Below are 26,351 nucleotides of genomic sequence, written 5' to 3'. Positions count from 1 at the left end.
AAGCCCCGCAATGCGCCTGTCACGATGCTCATGACGCAGCCCAGACCTGCCGCCCGCCCGCTGGCCTCTCTGTCCACGGCCACACTTGGTTTACCTCAACTGTGGGCGGCGTGGCTTTGGATTGGCTGCAGGAGCTTCCTGCAGCCAATCTGAAGCCGCGCCAGCATCGCTGCTGGCCTAGAGGTGTCCATGCTTCTGATTGACCGCAGGAGCCGCCCGCTGAGGAGCCGTGCCAGCGTTGTGGAAGTCAGTTCCTGTGCAGTGAGGTGTCCACAGTGCATGGGGACTGACCGAGCGGGCAGCAGGATCCACGAGCTGGATTTACGACCCTGGGGGGAGGGCGCATCTGGCCCCCGGGCCTTAGTTTGCCAACCCCTGAGTTATGGCAACCAAATACAAAACAAAAATACAACCACCAGTGTGGTGCAGTGGTTAAGAGCGGAAGACTCATAATCTGGGGAACCAGGTTCGCGTCTCCGCTCCTCCACATGCAGATGCTGGGTAACCTTGGACTAGACACACTTCTTTGAAGTCTCTCAGCCCCACTCACCTCACAGAGTGTTTGTAGTGGGGGAGGAAGGGAAAGGACAATGTTAGCTGCTTTGAGACTCCTTCGGGTAGTGATAAAGCGGGATATCAAATCCAAACTCCTCCTCCTCCTCTTCTTCTTCCTTCTTCTAGCAATCTTCTGGAGACTTAAATTATCGATTAGCATCAATTGCTACAATCAGCACACATTTAGAATGTATTAGATACAGTATTCACAAACATCACAGAATAGGAAAAGTTGCACAATAATCTTGAGGTTTTGAGAGCTGAAAACGAGCCCTGTATATGGACTTTTTTTTATAACTGCCTTTTTCTAATATTATCTCAACAGATTTTGGCAGGAACTATTTCTGAGGTGCTAGTTCCTTTTTTGCTAGGCTGTGAGCTGATGTTCCTGTTAGCAAGATTTACCCCTGGTAAATCTTTAAAAACTAGGAAATGACCAATGCTGAAGTCATTGCTACTTGATGAAAGACTACGCTGATGAGCCACAGAAGCTTGATAGTATTTGTTCATAGGCTTATATTCTACACAGAAACTTAGCAGATAAATATTCAGGCTCCTACAAAAAATGCTTTTGTAGTTGCCTTCAAGAGCTAGAAGTTTATTGGCAGTGGTTTTACTCATGTGTCACGAGACCTTTGCTCTAGTACAAGATTACCCAGGTTCCTCTTCTACCCCTACCCAGCCATAATTTCATCTGGAGGCCAGTAATTAAACCCTTCCACAAAGATCTGATTTGCTGGGAAGGAGGGAAAGATGATCTGTCTTGGGCAAGACCCACATTTGATTAAAACTGGAAAGATAACATTCTTGCTGATAAATCCATCATATTTGTGTTGATCTAGATACCACTAATTCTAATTTATCCAAAATTTTATTTGAAAGGTTAGCCTTCCTACAACCTGTAATTTACTTTTCTCTTTCACAAAAATGATTTTCTCTTGTTTTGTGGGTAACAGAAGAGGTTGGTGAAAGGGATTTTTCTACCTAATCTCAAAGAATTAGGACATATACATCATCCAGATATTTGGGTTAAAAGCATAATCTGTTTAGCTATTTGACCCTACTTGGAATTTTCCCTCTCCCAAATGTTTCCTTCTGAACCAACCATTAGTTTCTACTGCACGATTCTAAAGCTACTTGAATTTGAAGAACACTAGATAAAAGTAATATGGGGGATACTACTAAGTTAGAATTTCATTCCTCTCATTTGTGAAAGAACTGGGGCTTTATTCTCATGTGAGATTTTGTAAACTTCTTTATCAATACAGCATATAAGCACTCGTGACTATTAAGTACATTAAATCCCCTGGGTTAATGCAGCGCTTGGGAGTTTAATAATGCCAAACACGCAGGCAATCAATTCACTTGATTTCCTTTACTTTTCTGCAGCAACCTTGTTTCTCCTCTGTACTTTTTATGCAAAAGTTAAGTTGTGACTGGAATACAGATGCAGAAATGTCTAAGCTGTAATGAAAATCTGAACTTTGGTGAGGGTTGCCATTCAGATGTAAATGTAGCGGGTCCAGATGAATTTTCTGAATGTCCAGAAGCTCAAGGCTAAACTAAACATAATTAGTAAACATATTTGGGGGGTTTTAAGTAGCATGTGCAGGACCCTCAATTCTGGGGATACCACAACACATGAAGAGGGGAGGTCTAACCCTTTTCTTCTTTTCGTAAGGTGCTATTATCTCCAGATGAAAAGCAGTTGTTCCCCCCCATCAAGTAAATATCTAAAAATACTTGACTGACCAATTGCGTTGCAGATAACTCTGTTCTACCCCCCATAAAGCCTGCCCCTCAAAAATAAATCCTTGCTACGCCCACCGCTGTGACCTCAATCTTTGCATTCTCTTTCAACCATGTCTCATACATGCAGCCCATTTCACTCTGCTCCATAGAATTCAATGGAAACAATAACAGAGCCAGAGCTCATCTGCATTGCCCCACCCCTTCATATGCATAGCCCAACTTGACTGCTATTTCTTGATGTGAAACACACACACACACACACACACACATATATATAGTATATATACATATGTGTGTGTGTGTGTGTGTGTTTACCTTGAATGAGAGCTACACCCACCCCCCTGCCCGCTTTTTATTGATGTGAAATGCACACAATATATATTTTACCTTGAATGCGAGATACATCCATCTTCTGTACTTAAAACTAGGTGAGTACCTATAATTGAAGTGTATAAACCATGCCCCATTCAACAGGTCCATATTTCCAGGTCTTCCAATAACACTATTTCATGTTGTGCACAGGGAAGGTTAAAGTTTATGTATTTGGGGAAGGTCTCTCACCTTTATTATTTTTCGGTGTTATCTTGAAACAAATTCATGTTCCTTCTTGGGGTGGGGAGGTGTGTGTGTGTGGGAGGGAAGCGTTCACAAATGGAACTAAGCCTTTCCACGAAAATTATTGCCAGGGTGGGGTGGGAATTAGCTAGAGATATAGACAATCTTATCCCTCTCTCCCAATTCTTGCCACAAGGGGAAATTCTTAAGACCCTGCCACTTCCCTCCCCCACCACGTGGGGGTTCTCTTGTGCCAGTGGTAATGATTCACAGGTATCTTTGGCCTGCAAGCGAATACATGAAGTGGGGGGAGAGTATAATATTTAACCCCCCCCCCAATTCACGAGCATTCGCAGGCAATTCAACCTCAGTCTCTTTAGGTGCACACCCAGTTCCTGACCAGATGGCATGTCATAGAAGATATATTGTTGTAAGAATATTAAGGTTTTGCTACACACACACACACACACACACACACATGTATATATATATATACACACACACACACCCTAAAAAAATAGAATATTCTAATATCTATATCTATATAGCCTACTATTTCTTCTAAGGGTGTGTGTGTGTCCCCCCCCCCGAAAAATATAGGATATAGATATATTATATAAAGATATGAAAAAAATTAAAATACCCCCCTCCCCACCTCAGAAAGGCAGCGCGCCCTCCCTTGCTTTCCACAAGGCGCTCTGGGGCGCGCTCTCGCCGCCCGTTACTGCAGCGGTTGCCGGCGCGCGCGCGCGCCATGCAGCGGTTTTCTTCCTCTCCTCCCCTTTCCTTAATTCCTCCCCACCCCTCTCTACCAGTCCCAGTGAGGCGGAGGGATAAACCGAGAACCGTGAGAGACATTACATACAGTACATGCATATACACAACCATACCAAAAAAAAAAAAGTGCGCGGCGTCTCCTTGCCTCTTTCTGCGCTGCGGAAGGATCTCTCTCCCTCCCTCTCTCTCCCTGGTTTCTTCTCCGTTAGAGGGGAAGCAAAGGAGGCAGGCAGGCGTGTGCCGGCGAAAGGGAGTGGTGGTGGGGGTAGGTGGGTGTGGAGAGAGAGCGCGCGCGAGCCGCGAGTGATGCGGCTTCTAGGCTGAAGAATCGTTTAGCCGTTACTGAGGGGCGAAAGCAGGAGAGCGGGCGTGCGCACCAGCGGGGGAAGAGGGAATTAGTCCCTAGGAGTGTTTGTGGGGGGTTTTTTTTTTGGGGGGGGGGGCGGGTTGCTGGAAGGGCTGCTGCAACTGGGACCAGCAAGGGGAGAGGGGGGGGAAGAGGGGGGAAATGGGGAGGGAGAGAGGAAGCTGAGGAGGCAGCTGGCTGGGGGGCGGGCGGGGAAGGGAGTCAGTGAGGGGCTGTGGGTGAGTCACGGGTGGGGGGGGGCAAAGCCCGTGGAAGGGAGAGGGTACAGACCAGAGTAGCCTTTTAATGTGGGGGTAGGTGGAAGATGTGAAAGGCGAGCGCGCTGAGGGACCAGGGAACGGGGTGGGGTGGGTTCCCCCCCCTACATATCCATCTCTACCTTCAAAGCAGCAAGGGGGCGCCTCTTTTAGATAGAGAGGTGCCGCCCCCTGAGGGAAACTGCGCGAGTTGCCTCCCCACGGGCAAAAAACAACCCTTCCTTCCTTTCCTTTCCTCGCACCCCCACCCCAAACCAACCTCGGCTGAAGGAGCCGGCGCCCTCCTTGTCTGCATGGGGAGGGAAACGAGCCTGGCTTGCGGAGCGGGGAGGGATTTCCTGTGCGGGCTCGCTTGAGAAAAGGGGGGCTTGGAAGGAGAGATTTCTGCCCTCCTTGTCACACACACATGCACGCTTTCGCCTGGCCAGGGAGCGAAACTGGGTCGAGGTAGTTTTCCTTGGGATTTGCATGTCTTTGCAGTCTTGCTTGCTGGTGCGGCAGCCCCGGGGAGAGAAAAGAAGCTGGGGAGACGGCGCGGGGGGGGGGGGTGTTGCTGTTGTGCGGCTGGCTGATGTAGGGCTCTCTCGTAGGGTCGCTTCCTTTCTTTCTCCTTCCTCTTAAAGCACGGACAGAAGAGGAAGAAAGAGAGTGAAGTCGAAGACATACATCCGTAGGAAGCGTCGGGGGAGGGTGTGGGGGGAACCCTGAAAATGAACGTCGATGGCCTCGCGACCGCTCCTTTTCTGGACGAGGGGCATAATGAAAAAGCTGTTGTCGCCACTGCCCTGGCTACTTTCTGAATTTTATCTGGGGAACTAGCTTGGACGTATTTTTCCTGAACTCGTGGAGCATTTTACGGAATTACTGAAACGGAGGGAACCTCCTACTGGCTTCTGGTTTTGTTTTGCTTTTCTTTCTTTTTGGAAAATCCTGATTTGTTTTTTTTTTAAAAAAAGCTCTTAAGATGGAAAACGAGATTTTCACACCTCTTTTGGAGGTCTTCATATCCAGCCCTCTTGTTACTTGGGTAAGCATTAATTCACTATTCAATGGCAGAGATTTCAAATGTGTGTGTGTATAATTTCTTATGGTAGAGACCAAGACGAAGTATGTCATTGTGATAATTCTGTTTTAGGTTAAGACATTTGGACCGTTAGCTGGAGGAAATCCAACAAACTTGGACGAATATGTTGCTCTTGTGGATGGAGTTTTCTTGAATGAAGTCATGCTTCAAATGTAAGTTGTTTTATTGTATGATTTGATGTCTTCTGTATGCCACTTATAGCAGTTGGTCTAAGAATGCATTTATTTCTTGTCACTTTTTCTGCTTACTTGGGAACATAGTTCAGTGCCTTAACATATTCCTAATTGTTTGTACAGTACTGCTTCTGTGTGCAGCTGTTTCCTGGGAGTTGTATATCCAGAAGAATTTAGCAGAAGTGGGGAGATGCAAAATTGCTAGGCAGAAGTAAAACAGGATTCGGTCCTGTAAAGGGTTAAGTACTGCATCTGGTCTGAGAATAATTGTACAGTACTCAGATGAAATGTTCAACTCTAAGCTTTTTATATTTGCTGTAAAAGCTCAGTATACATTAATGTTTTGTAGAAACCTCCCAGGTTTCATCCCTCATATGTTATCTATGTGGAGCTTCAGATCCCTGATTTTGATCAATGTTTAAGACAAAATGCAATAGTGCTTGCAAACTGATCTTAATTTTACTTGGGAAGGAAACCCCATTGATTTCAACAGTTTATTTAAATGAAACCTGCACTTAATTATTCTGTGCTGTAATATACTTTAGAAATACAGCTCAGATAAAAGTTTGAGGGCTTTGAGGGACATCTGTTGAGGATAGTATTTTGGTTCAGTGGCATCATTTTTGTAGTGATCATTACAAAGGCTGGTCTGTCCCCAGTTTGAATTAATATTGGAAAACCCAGCAGAAATGGATTCATATTTTAAACCTTAATTTATGGTTAAGTGATGTTAATTTTTGTATCACTGATATGGTATGGAAGAGCCATATGTTCATTCTATTTTTCAGTGGTGAGATATTGTGGGAAATTAAATGTAGTTTACGGTAATAAGAAATAAGGCACTCCTAGAAGCAGCATGCTTCCCCAGTTTTTTATGAGAGATGAATGCCACTAATGAAATGGCTTACAACTTGCTGCTAAAACATTTTTAGACTGCACAGGACTAAACCTAAAAGTAACATTTCCACATCATGAATTGGGAGCAAAAATGTTTTAGTCCTGTGTAGTCTATTGTACTTCATTTGCCCAAGAGCTGTTGCTCATAAGCTAGTGATTCAACATGTGGAAATCATCTTGCATGAATCAACATCTGTGAAAGATATGAGCAGCAACAAGTACTATTGTTAAAACCTTCTGCTTTAAGTACATTCAAAGGGTTCACAAATTAAGGATGCATGCAGTTAATAATGGCTATGTATAAAAAAAAGTCTAGTATGAAGTCAGACTTCACTGACAGGAAAGTTCAGTAAATATGATTACTTGAAGCTGGAGATTACAATTTTTTGTTCTTTATTAAGTTGTATAGCTGGATGATTACTTTCAGTATAGTCAGAAACATAATAGAATTTAGGATGTCATGCCTTGTACTCATTTCTTTGCTGTTGGTACTGTGGAGTTGGAGATGATCCTTTGGTAGAGATGGAAATTCCTTCTTATATGGAATAGTGTGTACTTTTGTTGAAATCTCTCTACCATGACTTATAGTAGCTTGGGTACAACAGAACATTGTTTCAACTGCTTTGTAGTTCTACCATCGTTTTATGAAGATTTAGATTACTCTTGGTTCTCAGGGTGGTGGGCCACTAGGATTTCATTCCTGAGAGTTATGGACCTAACTAACTTCCAGAATGCTTAGGCATGGTGATGCGTTTGGGATGGGACAGGAAAAGGTAAAGTTGATGCTGTTTGATGACCTGATGTGGATTGGAGGTTGACTGAGGCTGTTGAGAAAATAATGCCCAGAAAAACACTTGTGGTCTTCTCTTATTTACAGTGGAGGTTTTTGGCACTGGAGTATCAAGGGAGACAACAAAGAGTGGCAGGGAAATTAGTCTGCATCTGACTCATCATGCCACACCTGTACTATAACAGTGTCAGTGATAGAAAATGCTCTCTTCTGCTACCATTGTGTCTGAATAAAGGCAGCTTATTTTTGATACCATTTAAGCAGAGTTCCTTGGGATAATGATAATTCAGTTTGCTAGTTGATTTGCAAAAAAGTTAGTCACATACAACTTGACTTGGATATCACATTTAGAGTACAGCTGCACCAAGTGCTCATGTGCAGACATTTTCTGACAAAAAGCCCTGTTTTAGGGAGAGATGCAAAATGCTTCTTTCTGCTGCTCCTTTGGCACCATTTTCTTCTCCTTCACAATGTGACCCCAGCTAATTAACAATCATACAGCAACTATGAAATAATGCTGCTATATAGATTATCTAAATTGGCTACATTTTATCCCAAGGTCAATTAAATTAGCACAAACTCTGAATTAGTATTGGGAGGGTAGCAAATATTTTAATCAGGAGTCTACAAAAGCTTTACAATTCCCTTTCAGGCTATGACATATCAATAAATTCTGAAAGGGGCTAGCTCATGGCCACACTGATTCTGTCACTGGATACAAATGAGTTTCCTATAGACCACGATGAGCACAGGGCAGAGACTTACTGGTCTGCTACTTGGAGCATAAACCACCACACCCATTAACCACAGGGCCTTTTGACAAACCAATTGGCAAACTAAAATGAAGAACCTCAAGGTTTGATTCAGCATTCTCTCTTAGTTGGTTCTATACCAGGAGAGGGTTCACTTACTCAATGTTAAGTGGGTCACTTTTAAGACAGGCAGAGGGTAAAGTGCTACTTCATAGTTGCTGTATGATTGGGGCCACCCAGTCAGATGGGTGGGGTACAGATGTTGTTGTTGTTGTTGTTAATTATCTGGGAGGCATCATAAATTGCATATTCCACTACTACAGTTGACTGTTTCTTACCTAGGCTGTGGTCCAAGTTTTCCAGTGAATCTAGAATGGCATAACAATTTAGGAAACCCTTAGTTATCTTCCAGCAACTCCTGCAGCCAAGCTAGTGTCAAATGTATTGCTCTGCTTTCCTTTGGACCACAAAAAAGACTGAGAGAGCAGAGATAACATGGGAGGACAGCCACAGCAGACGCTGTAATTCTTCAACAATTTGACTTCATCCCCAAAGGCACACTTCTCCACTGTCTCCCAAGACAGATGGATGCCAGCCACAGTTAACAAATCATTTTAAAATTTAGGACAAGACTGCACATGAGGTTTACTTATAGTTTGACCTTGAGTACGAACTTCTCACCCCCAAAAGGTGAAGGGTTAAAGCACCACTATGCCCTATGCATTCCCCTGCATGCAAATACAGGCTCTAGTGGATTGAGTGGATGAGACCAATAGTGAGTCCAAAGGTCAGTAAGCCAGTTTCTGCACATGTTGTAGAGGGAAATAAGGGACAGATGGGGCTCTTCAAACTGGGGAGGTAGCCCATCTAGGAGAAGGAAAACTCTGACCCCAAACTTCCGCTGCTTTGCGGGACAGAAGAAAAGGCTAAGGAATAAACCTTACACAAATCTGGAGTGGAGTCCCTAAGATGGTTGGATGGCCCTTGTACACGTCATTCTGGCAACTTTTGCAGCCTAGCTGGTACCAATTGTATTGCTCTGATTTCCTTAGGACCACATCAGGCCAGGGGGTGGGTGCGGTGTCTTGTCATCTGGGCAGCTCAGGACCTTCACATATTCTGCCCAGGCTTGCACCCCGGAGAGGTCACTTCAGTGTTCCTAATGCAGCAAAAACAACACAGTTTGACTTCATCCCTGGAGGCACACTCCATTGTCTAGGGTCCTGAACTGATCAGGATCATGCTGCTTATGCTGCAGTTCTTTGAAGGGGAAACCTAATGATAATTCCATAACTGGGGTCCCACTGTTGAGAATTGGTGATTTTCATATCTGGTGGTAGAGGACATTGAAAAGGGCCTCTGCAGAAGTTATTAATGATAATGGGATAGGTGCTCCTAATCAATAGCTTTTCTATATTTAGGTCATATCATGTATAGGAGCTACTTTCATAGGCTCCAGTATCAAAAGAAGCTTGTCAGTGTACTTTCCAGTCCTACACAGATTCTCACTTCACTACCATGCCATGAATAGACTTTGGTAACTAAATGTAACCTTTCTCTGAAATTCAAAACTCTTCCAAATTCCTTGTAAAAGCCAGTCCAATAAAATGGGTCTCTTCTTTCAAGTAGCTTTATCAGCTTTTGCAAATCAGGACTTGAGTATTTCTCATGAGAGAGAGGACTCTCTGTACTGTGCTGTGATGAACAATACTCACAATCAATTCAGTTTAACAAATAAAGCATCAGCTGCAGGATATTCCAGCTACATCCCCTCCTTTATTGTATTCAGCCATCCAGGGATCAGAGGGGCTGGCTCTGCTTAAAAGCAAGAAGAAATCTGGAAGTTTTTAGAAACAATACTACTACTACTACTACTACTACTACTACTTTGGCGATCACTCGTAGCCAAGTAAGATTGTCTTCCATTAACATGGTCTTAACGGTGACTGTGGAGGCCAGTTCTGGATCCATACGTCCTTCCACAGTGGGGACATAGGTTTCCAAGGGGGAGTCGATGATGGTGAGGGTTTGCCAAACATGCCTTCCTCTTAGCACGTTTCTCCCTTTTTTCCTGAGTTTGAGCATCTTCAAAGTCCATGACACCTTTGGTAAGGTTGTTCTCCAATTGGAGCGCTCGCAGGCCAGTGTTTCCCAATTGTTAGTGTTTATACTACATTTTTAAAAAGGTTTGCCTTGAGAGAGTCTTTAAACCTCTTTTGTTGACCACCAGCATTACACTTTCCATTTTTAAGTTCTGAATAGAGTAGTTGCTTTGGAAGATGATAATCAGGCATCCAAACAACATGACCAATCCAACCAAGTTCATGTTGAAGAATCATTGCTTCAACACTGGTTTGCTTCTTCCAGTACATCTTTGCTTCTTCCAGTACACTAGCATTAGTTCATCTGTCTTCCCAAGTGATGTGTTAAATTTTTTGGAGACACCTTTGATGGAATGTTTCAAGGAGTTGGAGATGGCATTTATAGGTGGTCCATGTTTCACGAGCATACAATAAGGTTGGTAGTACAATAGCTTTGTAAACAAGCATTTTGGTTTCCCTGTGAATGTCCCAATCCTCAAACTCTCTACATTTCAATCTGAAGGAAGCTGGATTTTGGCATCAGTGTATGCTGGTATTAAAGAAAGAGTGCTGTTTACCAGAATTTGCAGCCAGGGCCGTCTTAAGTAAATCCGGTGCCCTGGCGTGAAGATCCCTCCGGCGCCCCTCACACTCCGCCGGGCAGGGCCAGGCACAGCGGGCAGCCGGAGGGCATGGCAGGTGGGGATGCCGAACTTGCGTTCCACCGGGCAAGGCCAGGCACAGTGGGGGGGGCGGGGGGACGCTGCCAGCTGTGCTCCGCCTGCTCGGCCGGAGCAGCGGCGTGGCGCTGCCGTCCAGGGAGCCCTGGCTGCAGCGCCAATGGGAGGCTCGCCGACGGCCTCCCCGTGTCCACAGCTCAAGAAGAGGTGAGCGAGAGCGGCGTTGCCAGTGGGGCTGGAGGGCGCAGGCACCCTCCTCAGGCCGTGGGGCCTTGCACCAGTAGCCTCAATGGCTAAGACATCCTTGTTTGCAGCCAGTGGTGAAGGGACTAAATAGATGGTGATGATTTCTGACCTGTGAAGCAGGAAGTTTAGATGTGGAGAGGCTTATTCCAGCAGGATGTTGGGAACAGCTGTTTCGTAAGGCAAAGCATGGAATGTAGGAAAATAGATATAAGCTGTTGGAGGATGCTTGGTCCTTGAAGTCAGGGGCAATAGGGTTGCTGGTGAATATATTTGGGTATGCAAGATATGAAAAGGTAGCATCTTTTGATGGAGATTTTTATTAGCTAATCACTGCCCCTTTGCACATGAACGCAGCTGGGGGGTAACTACAGGTGATATCCAGCTAAGTCATACTCTGCATAGTCCCATTGAAATCAACGGATCAGAATAATTGTGGATTCCACATTTGTTTCAAAATGAAATTAATAAGCACAGCAGCAAAGGAAGATGTGCAGAGCTCATCTATTCCCTGGTGCACACACTCCTTCCAGAGGTGAAGCCATTTACACTTCAGTAGGAAAGGAGTTCCAAAATCTAGGGCCACCACAGAAATGGGCCTATTTTCATGAAGCTTATTGCCCTTTATGCATTACTGAAATCACTTTAATCATACTAGCCATAACTTGAAAGAAATGGCTAGAATAATGATGTGATAGCTTATTTGTTGTGTGGAGGGACTGAAGACATTGAATCTTTTACAAACCTCTTCCTCAAGTGTTTATTGATTTGAATATAATGGATGTTAACAAACAGTCCAAAGCATCTGTTTAAAATATCATTTCCCCATTCAGTTGTTCAGTAAGGCTTTTCTGTTCCAGCAGCACATATTTTATTTCTGTTATGCCATGTTCCCTTGAGTTGTCTACATTTTCCATTGTAGGTCACTGTTAGGGCAACTTTATATATTCATTCCAGGGCCCATAACTAGGTCAGTTGTGTTCTCTATAAGGTGTTTGATATTAACTGATAGGCTGTGATCTATTGGATTTTATTGATAACCTTATTCTGAAACCCCTGGAGATTTGGGCAGGTTCATAAAATGTGTAGAAAGTGTGCCCTGGAATCCCTGAGCTGATGAGGGAAGCTACAGGAAGTGGTAGGTCTAGACTCCTTATCTATGTGTCTTTTTTCCTGATTTAAAATAACAGAGCAATCCTAATCTTAGGGTCTGGGAAGGTCAGCTGAAGCCTTGTAGGCTTCTACTGTCAATGGCAAGAAAGTGTTGAGGGAGTTGGGAGCATACCTCCCCCCCTTTTTTTCTTGCTATGCCAGCTTCAAGCTGGTATAGCTGAGGAACCAGAGGATCAGACTCACATAACTTTACTCAGTGGATGTAAAGCTGCTGGGACACTGCCCTAAAATGGCATTTTAGGGGGTTTTCATGCTGAACAGCTGGCAGCAGCTTACTGCTTGTTTGGGTGTACTGTACCTTGAGGCCTCTGGCATGGGAGAGCCTCCTCCAACATAACAGCACTCCTTTCTGCCAATAGAGAGAAATTTATGTGCTATCATAATCCTCTCTTTCAGTCATAGACATGAGGGAAGGATTGTGGCCTTATACCTTCCCAACACCTCTTTTCTTTTCTTTCTTTCTTTCTTTCTTTCTTTCTTTCTCTTGATCAGAAAAATTCTATATTTAAACAAATGGGATTGCTGCCATGACATCTATTTTGGCTCTAATGTTATGGAGGAAAATATTTTAAACAAAATAAATGGATAGCAGTGAAGTTTGCACTTACGGTTTCTGAGCAAAAGATGAATTATTTGTATCAGTTTGTTTCTTCAGTTCACACTTCAGAATTTGTCAACTGGGATTAAGGAAGCAGTATTTTTAATTTTAAAGGCCTCTGTACACACATTGATTTTATATGACTATATTTTAATGCATCCTCTTAACTGTTCATAATTATGAATTGAAAGCAAAAATATATGCACTTTAAAAAAAAAGCTTGCGGCTATTTATGTCATTTGAAAATGTTGTAAGTGGGTTTATTGTGTCCACTTGGCAGTGATTTGCTCCTGGGATGCCTGACAAAACACATGTTTGTTTTTACTTGAACATAGTAAATAAAACAAGTTTGTTTCAGTATATAAAGGAGCACATGTAGTAGCTAAACTAAAATGTAACAATAGTGCAACTGTTCACAGTTGGTGCTGCTTTGAGGACACAGCTGTTTAAATTAATGTAAAAAGTACTTCCTGGAGTTAAATTTCTGATTTGTCTTCAAGATCACACAATCTTCTTTCTAAGCATTTTTTGTTATCAGTAATTCTAAGATCATTGCTATTTCTTTTGTCTACAAATGATCATCAGATCATTCTGTCTTTCCTAGTTTTATGTCCTCCTTTATCCTCTGATTTTCATCTTTTTATTTAAAAATCCCGATTTACTTCGTAGGTTGATGTCTAAGATAAATTTTCTTTGGTCTTTCCCCCTTTTTATTCTTTTGATCCATAATACTGGATAGTCTGTGACAGTAACTGTATCCACAGTTAATAATATATTTGGTGTAGCCTGGTGCAGAAAATAAGGGTATAGGAAAAAGTAGCAAATTTTGTCCTTCAAATGCTTTTTACCCTTAAGGTTTCTGTGGGAGGGTGAATTATTATTGTCCCCCACAATGCATTGCAGGACAATGTACAATAAAAACAGCAAAAACACAGTTGAAAACAACACACACCAAATATATATTGATATAGATATATAGTGTGTGTATACACACACACACACACACAGAGAGAGAGAGAGAGAGAGAGAGAGAGACCCATGACAGAGACCCATTCATTCAGCTGGGAAAGCCTGTTGAAACAAAAAATGTATTCAGTTTTTTTTCCACAAAATGCAGATAATGCTGTATTTTGCAAGGAATCAGGTTGGTTGGCATCCATTTGTCTCAGGAGACAATGGATGAGTGCCACAAAACAGAGGCAGCCATACTAAAAGCCCTGCTCTAAGTTTGAATGCCAAACCAAAATTCTGTTTGAATACCAAAATTCTGTTTGGTAATCAGATATGCAGTATTCTATTGAACACAATAATCTTTATAACACACAAACTTAGATTTTCTTATCCCAGCCAGAAGTTGGTCCAGTTATCAGTTTTCACCAATCTGGTGTCTTCAGTTGTTCTAGACCACAACTCCCAGGTAGTACTACTAATGTGAGTTCTACTTCAGAAGATATTGAGTTTTTTTACTCTGATATAAAAGAGACACATATATCTGAAGCTTGTCTTGGAAGCCTGATTTTGTATTTCAGCATGCAGCCCCCACATGGACCTCATGGTTACATAGCACTAATCTTTCTCCCCTGCTCCATATCAGCACCCTGATGGGGAATTGCACACAGCAAACATTTTGAGTGGAGACTTTCCCCTGCCAAATCATGCTTTCTTTTTCTTTCTCTTCCTGTATTTATGACTTAATGCTGAGACATCAAACAGGAAGCACCTGAGCAGATGCACTCTAGTAGCACTCTTGACTTTACAGTATTTAGTGAAAGGAAATGTTGATAGTCAAAACCTTTTATAGAACCATTTTTCTTGCTAACTTTAATTTTTCTTTGTTCTTGTTTATGGAAAATGAATGCCTTTTTTTGAATGACTTTTTCCTCTTAGAAAACCTAAGCGCAGTGTAATAATAATAATAATTTAACATTTTTGTTTGAAGTACTGTTTATAAAGGAATGGCTTTCTTGTATGTGTCTAGTGGAATAATATTTCTTAAAACTGAGCTTGTGATGAGGTAGCTTGTATCATGAACAGTTGCTTAAGGGAAGAGCATGGTGTCACCCATTCAAGCATAACTGTGAATGAAAAACTTGGCACATATCCTTAACACATCAGTGTGAACATGAGACAGCTCTGTTTCAGCTCACAGATTTCCTCAGTATTAACAGTTAGCGATGTGTGACATTATGTTTGCTTTCAACTTTGGCATCTTAATCACAGGATCACCCATACTTTCCTTCATGGGCAAATACACTATTAGAATAAATTGTGAACTAATATATATGTGATCATTTGTCACAAGCATTATTTTGTCACTAGCTCTGTTAAACAGTAGCCATAGCCAGCTATCTCATAAGAGCCTGCTTACTTTAGATATTCAGAATATTTGTGACTTTCTAGTACAAAACTACTCGGATTTGAAGTTGTTTTTGTTGGTTTTCTAAATAAAATTTCATTCCATACAGAAATGTTTTACTTCTAAGGTTCTAAATCCACAACCTCATAGGACTATCTACAGAAGGATGTCAATTTTCCTTTATTCCTGGGTGAAATAGCTGCATAACATTCCAATAGCCATATTAGCTTCCTCTCTTTTAAAAAGTTAAGATAACTATACCACTATGTTTGAATCTTATAATAGTCATTTATAGAGCTGGTTGAAATTGCTGATTGGAATGCTTTACTGATAGTTTTAAAATTATCAAATACAGCCTTCATTTATCCCACCTGCCACTGCTTACAGCTTGCAAACCAGAACAGTTTAATAGATAAGTTATAATATATCAGTGTAGACCCAGTGTGGAATCCTTTTCCAATACAGACAAGTGCTGAAATGGATTTTGTGCATGTAGACCATTTTAGGCTTGCAGAAATTGACAAAATAGGTGCTTGAACTCACCATGAACACTTCCCTGAGTTCCGAATAAAAAAAAGCCCTGCCCTTTTGTACCGGTACTTGAAAGTCGTACTGTTCTTAGAATCTGAAGAGGGAAAGATGTTATAGCTACATCTGGACATATTCAATGTGATCAGTTTATTGTATTGGGTTTTAGTATCCACCATGTATAAAATACAGTATCGGTAATTCAAAAATGTATCTTTGCAGACATTATGAAGCATTGTTGAAATCCATTAAAGTTTTCAGGTTTTTGATATGTAGAAATTAGTTACCTTCTGAGACATTTAAGCTGCAATTCTAATGATGTATACTCAGAATTTTGCCCCATTGATTGCAATGAGTTACTCTGTGATGTGGTTAGGCCTGCAGCCATAGAGATATATTTTCACAAGTGTTTCTCTAATGATAGATGTAGTTTGTATGTCAGTCTCGCAGAGCTATGGATGCTCAAGCAAATCATGTATTATGTGGTTAATATAGGTTGTATTTGTACTATAGTATGAATATATATATTTAAATTAATAATTTAGTACAGTATAAATGAGTCTGGTTTAATCATTAAGTACCATCATTGAACAGATGGCAGGAGAAGACACAACTGATTTGCTGTCTGGTTAGATTTAGAAATCGGATAGCTTAATGGCTTCATATTTATTTGTGATAGATTTTGTTGCATGAAAAAGATACCTAATCCCTGATTATGTGATGTCTGAATCTGTAGTTTATAGTGGTGATAGCATTTGAGAATAACAGACTCCCCTCTATTTACTATGCTTTTTGAACTAATGTATTATCATTGTGGGTGCTCTTGTCTGTTTTTCCTCCCGTTGAAATTAATGTAACTTGTCATATGTAGGTTGCTTTTAAATGTAAAATTGCTTAAGGCTATCTTTTACTGCTGGGCTGCCTATTGACTTCTAGACAAATTTGCCCTATTTTGTTAGGCTATTTGCCAGTGAAGCATTCTCATTTTCCACCTTACAAAAGGAGCTATTCAGATGTGTAGGATTCATTGCCTTAGAATATATATAGTGTGACTTTCGAGATTGCCACTAGCAACTTATGTTTGTCTCATGCAGATATTTTTCTGTAATCCCATAAAGTGTAGGTCTATTTTTGTACTGGAAATATTTCAGAAGCAGTCATCTTGCTTTTTAATATTGAGAATATGAACTGAAAAGTAAATAAAAAAGTAGCATCACATATTACACTGTTAAATTCAGTGGACACCACAAATAAGTTACTATGTTTGTTTTGAGATGTGTTTTCCCCACCCTGCTCTAGAGCATACTTCAGGAAGCAGTACAAGATGCATGGAGGCTGAGGTCCTCCTACTCCTCTTAAGTCTTCCTCCATTAGTGATAGCTTAGTAGAACAGCCATCTAGAACCACTGTGATTTTCAATTGGTCCAGATGCACGCATGACTCAACATGAAACATGGGTCCCACTTTCAGATTTTCACTGTTGATTAAAAATTAATAGTGTGAATAATGCACATTTGCTAATCCTAATATTACTAACTAGTGGTTTAAGCCCGTTACAATAACGGGCGCTAGAACATTTGTGGAGGGGGCTGGCCCCCCACCCCCTGCCAAAGCCTGCTTTAGCGGGAGGTCGGGGGGTGGAGGAGGCAAACAGTGCTTTCTCCGCTTTAACGGAGAAGCCCTGCTTGCCCGCCCCGCCCCCGCCCCCCGCCAAAGCCTGCTTTAGCGGGAGGTGGGGGGTAGAGGAGAGGCAAACAGTGGTTTCTCCGCTTTAACGGAGAAGCCCTGCTTGCCCGCCCCGCCCCCGCCCCCCGCCAAAGCCTGCTTTAGCGGGAGGTCGGGGGGTGGAGGAGGCAAACAGTGCTTTCTCCGCTTTAACGGAGAAGCCCTGCTTGCCCCCCCCCCCGCCCCCCCCGCCAAAGCCTGCTTTAGCGGGAGGTGGGGGGTAGAGGAGAGGCAAACTGGTTTCTCCGCTTTAACGGAGAAGCCCTGCTTGCCCGCCCCGCCCCCGCCCCCCCGCCAAAGCCTGCTTTAGCGGGAGGTGGGGGGGTAGAGGAGAGGCAAACAGTGGTTTCTCCGCTTTAACGGAGAAGCCCTGCTTGCCCGCCCCGCCCCCGCCCCCCGCCAAAGCCTGCTTTAGCGGGAGGTGGGGGATGGACAAACCCGGAGCCAGCCACCCTCTGCGCGCGTGCGCGCGCCTTGCCCTCCTCCGTCCGGGGTCCCGTCCCCGGCGCAAGAGGCGCCTCCACTGCGGGGCTGCTGACTTGCTGCCGGTGCTCCTGCCGCCTGGACTCGCCTCTCCGCCGGCCATGTCTCCATGACAGTGGGCTCGTGTGGGCGGAGGGAGCAGGAGAGCCCGGGGCTTCCGCGGGCAGAGCAGGCCTCAACTCTTCCCCATCCCCCTCGCTCTCCGCCGGGCTCGCCCCCCCCCTGCTGCCAACTCCCTCAGAGCCAGCGGCGGCAGCAGCAGCAGCGCCATGCAGGCCAATGGGGCAGGAGGGGGTCAGCAGCAACAGGCTCTCGTCGCGGCGGAAGCAGCAGCGTGGCCTCCTTTCTTGGCCTCCCCTGGCCACTGGAGCGCCAGCGTTCTAAATGAACCGCCCCGCTTCAACTGTCGCCGCTGCTCCCGACCATGTCTCTCCATCCAATCCCTGTGTCCCTGGGGCACATGCGCAGTAGCGCAAACCCAGAGACACACGGACTGGACGCAGAGACACTTGCATTTTATATATATAGATTCTAATATGGCAATTCAGAGGAATATACGTAGTGTTACCTGGACATTGCTACTATATCAAAAGTAGTGATTTTTTAAAAACAGTATTGTAATTAAAAACAGATTTAAGTTGAAGAATCAAGGTAGTGCCTGTGCAAACAGGTGAGTCTTCAAAAACCAGTAGAATGTCAATACTGATAGGGCCTCTCATAATTCAGCAGCAAGTGTATTCCATATATACAGCCTGTCACTGGAGAAGAGAAATGCCAATATAGAAATCACATAATTTACTTGAAAATTAAAGCAGTGCTTCTCCAACAAATGGAAGAAGAAATAAAACCAAGAACTAGAGGAATGGGGTTCTTCTCCTGAGGAGGAGGAAGTCCCCTGCTGCTATTCCTCATCCTTAAGGTGATCTGAACTGCCCTAAGAACACTTAATTGGGAGCAAACCTTTTGAAACCTCTGTAGGTTTTGTAACTTGATTCTAATACATGTTTGCAGAGAACCAAGAGCAATTATATGCATGTCTACTCAGAGGCAAGTCCAGTTGAGTTCAATGGGACTTACTCCTAACTGTGTATAGGATTACAGCTTAAATCTCCAGATCTCAGGTGGTGTCCAGAGAATTATCTAATCCTGAGAACGGGGCCTTTTCTGCAGTGGCTCACTGTTTGTGGAATGGTCTCACCAGGAACACTCGCCTGGCCTTCATTACATACCTTAGATTAGGGTTACCAGATGTCCCCGGATTTCTGAATAAGTGCCCAGACAAATTCCATCCCCGGAATGTCCCCAGATTTCATCTAAGGCCTGGGGAAACGCAGCAGCGGCAGTCTCAGCAGCCCAGAGCAGTTGGCTCTGGCTGGCTTGAAGTCCCCATATGATGGTGTGCAGGAGCTCTAAGATGCAGCTTCCGGGCTGCCTCCACCTTCCCTGACCCCAGCAACTAAGTTGTGAAGGGAGGCTTCATGCTGCCTATGAGAGCAGCCTCCCAACTCCTACTTGTGTGCAAACAGGAGCGGGGCGGGGATCTCTCAGCTGTGAAGGGAGGCTTCACACTGTCTATCAGAGCTTGCGTGCAAGCAGGAGGGAGCAGGGATCTCTCAGTTAGGCAACGTGAAGCCTCCCTTCCCAGCTGAGGGATCCCCGCCCCCTCCTGCTTGCACGCAAGTAGGAATGGGATTGGGGCTGCTCCGATGGGAAGGGAGGCATTGTGCTGCCCGAGCCTCAATGCCGCTGCCACTCTCAGCCCTTCTTCTCTGCCCACCACGCACCGCTTCTCCACCACCACCACCAAAGAACCAACAACTCAGGGGCTGCCCAGGCTCATGGAGAAAGGAGATAGAAGCCACAGAGGAAGGGGAAACACGGCAGTTGAGGTCAATGCGGTGGCCACACTTCTTCCACCGCCATCGCTGAAGCAGTCCTGAACGTTTATTTATTTATTTATAGTGTCCCTGGATTCATTGGAAAAAATCAGGTAACCTTACCTTAGGTGCTAGGTGAAAACACTCCTCTGCTCCTAGGCCTTTGGCTGATGAAACTAACTGACCTTTTAAACTGGGGGGGGGGTTATTGTTTTTCTTGTTATTATAGTATGTATTTTTGTGTTTTTATACTGTGAAGTGCCCTGTGATCCTTTGTTGAAGGGTGGTATGTAAATTTAATATTTAAAAAACAGCAATTCTCAACACGTGTGTGACTGGGGGTGGGAAGCAGTGTACTGTATATGGTGGCATGAATAGGCTGCCTTTCCAATTACAACCTGTTTGCCTTCTCAGTTGGGTGTCTGTGGTAAAAATATTCAAAATACTTTTGGTTACATGTGTGTGTCACTCCCCAATGCGCCCCACCCCCCTGTTTGTTTCATGAGTGTGAAGAATTGCCGCCTAAACCTTCTTTCTTTCTTAAAAACATTTGCATGACACCCTTTTAACAATTTGAGGCAGCTAACAATTTTTAAAGAGAAAAAATAGTCAATTTCCAAGTAAGTCATATTATATAACTGCAGCTTAGATCCCAAATGTTTGCTTAAATAAGCGAGCCCTATATTTTTCCTGAAGGTTAATAAAGGGGCGAATTGCTACAGCTCTGCTGGGAACTGATTCAAAAGCCTGAGGCAACTGTCGAAAGGAGAGGGTGCAGGGAATAAATAAGAGTTCAGTATTGTATAGCATCACACAACTGCACTTTGATTTCTTTTTCCCTCCTGCCTTATTGGGTAGTGTGTTGATTATTTATTTGCAGTTCTGCAAGTTTTAAGATTTCAGTTATGTTGGCCTTCCACTGGGATCAGAAATAATTGCTGCTTCCTACTCACATCTGCCAGACTCATGGGAAGAGCTTTCTTCAGCTGCATGTCTTGGCTTCTAGAATTTCTGTGAGATCCTTCCTTGACCGCTGCCAAGAAAAGCTATTTCCTCTGTCTAGCAGTAGCTACTGCTACAAAGACTTGGGCCTTCTGCTGTAATTGATCAGTAACAGCTGAGATGGTAGCTGCCTTTACATTTACACTTTGATTACTACAGAATCAAAACTCTCCATCGCATCCTATCTAAAACAGGCATTTCTAGGTTGAAAAGCTTTGCCAAAGGTCGATACGATTTACAACTTGTATCCAAATACTTACTGGTATTTAGTTTTGTTGTCTGCCACTGCTGAATTAGACAAAGGCCTCTATAATCCAGTACCTTATGTCCCACAGCAGCAAACCACCAGCAGAACATGTTGGTACTACTTAACTTCTAGCCTCCTGTTCTTCTTACCCACTAGCTGCTCATCTGATCCTGAAAGTAGCATACAGGCATAATGTCTAGTAGCTGGTGATGTTAGGCTTATTCTCTGTGAAGTATGCTAATCCCATCTAAATTAGTGGTGATTTCCATATCTTATGTTAGTGAATTCCATTAAATATTTTTTTTTTAAATCCTTCCAGTAGCACCTTAGAGACCATCTAAGTTTGTTATTGGTATGAGCTTTTGTGTGCATGCACACTTCTTCAGATACCTGTAGCATTAAATATTATGCAATTATTTTTAGAAGCTATGTAATCAGGAGACCTAGGTGCTGGTTCTTAGTATAATACCATGTTTTAGTTTTATGCTGGTTTGAATGTATGCATTATTTGTTTGCTGATGTTGTAAGTTGCTTTTAAGTTACATTTTTTTGGGGGGGAAACTAATAAGTTTAATAAATAATACTATCTCTTGGAGTGCATTTCCATCAAATATTAATTACCGGTATATGAACACCTTTTTCTTGGTTCTACATAGCATCTTGTATTGGTTCTTCTGTTTTATAAAGTCAAGGTTTGAAAAAATGGGTAATAACAATCTTGCAGTGTTCTCTATCAGAAGGAAACTGTAGTAGAAGAAATGTTAATCTGAATCTCATGGCTGTTTCCATGTTGTGATTAATTTTAATACAGTGCTATGAGGAAGAGGGTGAAAGCTAGGGAGATACACTTTAAAAATTATGTGAGGCTCTTCTTTTCTGTTTCCTAAATTCTAGAGCTTTGATGTTTTTAGTTATTACATTTCAACCTTTCCCTCCCTCTGTGGTAATGTTTCTTATAGTTGACAGGTTTTTTTCCAGAGTTGATTTTGGACATGCACAGTTTCCGCAACCAGAAAAGAACCTTCTTAAGAATGTGTGAGAAAAAAAGCTACCCACTAGTAGAGGTGTCCCTTGTGTTTCTGCATGAGTTAATTATTCTGAATGTGCTTCCTGTTTGAGAGAAAGAAAAGCCAATAGAGTAGCTTGTTCCCATTTCCCTGAGGGCAACCAATTCTGCTGCATCTCTATCAGGAGCAATTGATCTAATTACACACAAAGCAGAGACCTGTCAGAATTGTTCTCCAGTAGGCTAGAGCCATTAATCATGCAGATGCAGTGGGCAGCCTCCTCTGTGCTGAGTACTTTTGGCAAGGTTGGCTCTATGATTTTGGAAGCTCTTGGGGGCAAGAGATTGTTGGAGTACCTGCTTATCAAGCCTCTTGCCCAGGAGCATCCAAAATCATAGAGGCTAAGGAAAGGGTTAATTTTACTGTTAAGAAAAAAAGCAAACATTGAAAAACCAACTAATCTATGAAAGATTATTGGAGTGAGTCCCAGTACACTTGGATGTGGGGTTGCTCAGGTAGTCAGAGATTGGGACAAAGGAATAGGGGCACCATATTTGAACTGGTAGGTGGGGATTGAGTGACAGGCTTCTCAGCACAATCAATGGATTGAGTTTTATACATTTGAAGGCTGGCATAGTTTTAATTAAAAAGGAGTTTGCTTGGGCTATCCCTGGTGGTCTTGACATAATCATGGGATATCTCAGATTGGATACACAAATGTGGCAAGAGTTATAGGTCTTTGTCTCCCTGAAGGAATGGAGGCTAGGAAGACTGTATTTTTCTAAGAGGTCTTACCTAGAATGGCAGACATGAGAGCTGTGAATCATATTTTGAAGTATTCCCCATCCATATACTTGTGTAGCATTGTCCTTGCAGTCCTAGTTACAGCAGTGGAATTGAAGCTTTCAGCTAGTATTTTTATCTGTACTCCTGACACATGTAAGGGATCTGAGAACACAAGTATTGTCTATCTGGCCTTCCTTTGTTGTTAGCCTTGTTTGTTTGTATAAACAAAGTGCTCCCATTATTGAAGGTTCTGTAGATATGAGAGCACAGTAATAATCCAAGTGCTTGCATTATTTTCGCTCCCGCTTGTGAATCTGGCTTATATTTGAGTAACTAGTAACTGGTATTTCTCCTTAGCTGACACATAAATTTCCCTTTGTGAATTTCAACTAAATGAATTTTCTTTCATTTTCTTTTATGTTTTATTTCAGCAACCCTAAGGCATCTAGTCAAAGAGTAAATAAGAAAATCAACAATGATGCATCACTTCGAATTCAAAATTTATCTATTTTGGTGAAGCAAATAAAATCATACTATCAGGTAAGTGATTTTTCTTTCTTTTAAAAAGCATTTGTAAAGATGTGTTTTGTGGACAAAGCTAAGCTAATATAGACACAATTGTCTAAATTGTGAATTTGGTTTGCTGTGCTGCTGTTCTTCTCCCTTCCTCATAATGATATAGAATGTCTCTATTTGAAGTTGACAATGAGCTAGTTAGCAGGCAACTTTAAACATGATTAAAAGTAAACTGTGGTTTACCCAAAGAGCTCACTGTGATGGTGCAAGCAGCTAATATAGTGCTTGCTTTGCTCTACCCATACTCCTGCTGCTGCCATGCAGCTGGCAAACAATCCCAAGAGATCCAAACCAAACCATGAGCCCCGGTTTGGATGTCCTGAGAAGCTAGAAATTGGCTTGTTTTCTGATGGCATGCCAACAGTTGGGGAGGAGCAAAGTAAGCTGTGTGCATCAGCATCCTGCTGATTCACATTTAACTAGGGATCACTAACACAATGCCTGAGGGTGCCATGGGAGACATTGGTGGACGTGAAAGGTCCCTACAAATATCAGCTCAAAAATCCACAGTGCATGAGAGACTGCTTTTCTCCTTCCTGTTGGACATCAACCCTCACTTCCATTCAAACAGCTGAGAGGTGCAAAAGCATCTCTTTGTGAAAGAGTGGTAACTAATTTAGGTGCCTTCCCTCTCCCCATTGATGGGCACATGTCCGCACCTTTTTGTATAACTGATTCTTTTTGTGTCATAGATGGCCATTATTTCTTATTTCTGTCAAAGCACCTAAACAACATTCTTTTGAGTTGAAAACTATCCTAAATGCAATACTAAAATATAGAGGCCAGAGCAGGTTAAAATAATTGATTTCCATGACAGGAATGTTGTGATTGGAGTGTCAGAATGTTGATTCATCCAGAAGGAACACTTTACCTTTCTGGTATCTTCATGTTCTGGTATTTTCTGGTAGAACTATAAAATGTCATACTCAGACTAAAACAATTGAAATTAATTGGCGTGACTAATGAGTCCATTGTTGTCAAGGGTCTACCCTTGAGTATGACTTGTTGGAACCAGCTGAATGTATTTTAAATTGTTTGGATGTAGCTAATACTTCCGTCAGCTCATCTTTTTCTGATCAGTATTTTATACAATGGTACTTAGATTTGCTTCCCAGTAATGACTCAGCTTTACGTGTATTGAAAATGTAAACTTAAATTCATTATAATAAATTCATTTCAGCACCTCGGATCCTTTAGATTCAGTTCTGTTGTTACATCATTTTGTTATCTACTTAAAATCCTATCTTGCTTTGAGAAGTAGATTATCAGTTTCTTTGTAACTGTGTCAAAATATGTTGTACAACAGCTGAAAGAAAAGAGGACAGCCCTCTTAATCATACAGAACATAAATTTGGACATTTTTATTGAACATATGGCAAAATCCCTGTAATATAGAAAAACAGTCTTGTGCTGCCAAATCTGTGTATGTGTTAGCAGCTGCTGTGATAGGTTTCCAGATGTTAGAGGGAATACACACCAACGTTAAAGAATTAGGTACTGTCTAGACTGAGGATTTTCGCTCATTACCACTGCTGCACAGTGATGGCTGTATAGTTAGAACAGGTCAACTTCCATGAGATTGTTCATGGAACACATAAATTGTACTTGTTTTCTTTTAAAATATTTTTTCATTCCTGGACAACACTGTACATTGCAGTTGAAGCAAATTTGCACTATATTTGTAGTCCTTGTTGACCTGACAATTGTCATTCTTGTCTGTCTATAGTCTGCATTTTTAAATTTTCCTAGACCTTGATCAATGGAGGGAATTACTTTTATTATCAATTATATATTGAATATAATACTGTACTGTTTTTAATTTGTTAATTTCATTCTTAATGAGCAATCACTGGGTTTTAATTTTTTTGTCTCAGTCTTAAGCGCATATTAAAGTTAACAAATGTTCATTTTTCATGTTTATTGTGGGTCTGTCTGGTGGACCTAATGCAGACTAGTCAGGTGGGTCTGAGGTTTTTTATTATTATAAGATTAGAAATTGTTCCTGGAGGAATACTTAGTACAGTGTTTTTCAACCTTTTTTGGGCAAAGGCACACTTGTTTCATGAAAAAAATCCCGAGGCACACCACCATTAGAAAATGTTAAAAAATTTAACTCTGTGCCTATATTGACTATATATAAAGTAATTTTTCAATTTTTCCCACGGCACACCAGGCAACATCTCGCGGCACACTAGTGTGCCACGGAACAGTGGTTGAAAAACACTGACTTAGTACATGTATCAGACAGCCTCCCACATAAGTGATACTATTATTCAATTTATTTGTTGTCTAATACAAAATGTCTCTAGGCAGCTTACATACATACATAATAAAAAACAACCACCAAGTTTAAGTATACAATAACAGAACCCCACCCCCCACCCCCAAAAAAAACCCCACAGAAAGCATGATAATAGTATCCTCTCAAATGCTTGGGATAAGAGGTACGTTTTAATCTGGCACCGAAAGGATGTAAGTGTTGGAGAGTGCATTTCATAGACCCAAGGGCATCAGAAGATGGTAGTAGGGACTAGATACATCCAAGTCTAATGACACATTTCCTTAGATAATGGGATCCTGGGCTGAATAGAGTTTTGCAGGTTGAAAGCAGCACTTTGAATTAGAATCAGAAAAATGTGCAGCCTCCTACATATGCTTTAGACCAGGTACAGACTTTGGTCTTTCAAATTTAAGCTGCGCCTTGTGCAAGGCCAAAAATGGCCTTCCATTCTGCTCAATTCACTAGATCATAGTTGTACTGCCCTGCTATGTCCCCAGGGCTCGGTACCCAGTGAGGCAGAAATGGTCACACTGCCCTAAATCCACCTCAAACACTGCAGTACTATGTACTAAGGTAATTGGGGCTTATTCCTAGGTAAGTATAGATAAAGAACTGTAGCCCGGGCACCACATTTTTCGCTCCATAAGACGCATCAGAACATAAGACGCACCTAGTTTTTAGAGGAGGAAAGGGGGAAAGCCCTGTTTTTTGAGATCAGCTCAAAGTGGTGCAGCTTTTTTGCAGAGGGA

The 26,351-nt window shown here is 42.4% G+C and overlaps 1 protein-coding gene across 5 annotated transcripts in view; it reads left to right on the top strand.

Moving 5' to 3' along the window:
- Positions 1-4,792: 4,792 nt before the first annotated feature.
- The window catches only part of CCDC88A (coiled-coil domain containing 88A), a 76,869-nt gene continuing 55,310 nt past the window's right edge, over positions 4,793-26,351 (top strand). For all 5 annotated transcript variants that reach the window (XM_033145107.1, XM_033145106.1, XM_033145105.1 and 2 more), the window contains exons 1-3: positions 4,793-5,290; positions 5,399-5,499; positions 23,177-23,285. In XM_033145107.1, coding sequence (XP_033000998.1) covers positions 5,228-5,290; positions 5,399-5,499; positions 23,177-23,285 — 273 coding nt within the window. In that variant the 5' untranslated portion in view covers positions 4,793-5,227. The remainder of the gene's footprint in view (positions 5,291-5,398; positions 5,500-23,176; positions 23,286-26,351) is intronic.

Source organism: Lacerta agilis, chromosome 3 (assembly GCF_009819535.1).
Source record: "Lacerta agilis isolate rLacAgi1 chromosome 3, rLacAgi1.pri, whole genome shotgun sequence".
NCBI classification, from domain to species: domain Eukaryota; kingdom Metazoa; phylum Chordata; class Lepidosauria; order Squamata; family Lacertidae; genus Lacerta; species Lacerta agilis.
The sequence above is the reverse complement of the archived record's forward strand: the minus strand, read 5'-3'. Positions and strand labels throughout refer to the sequence as shown.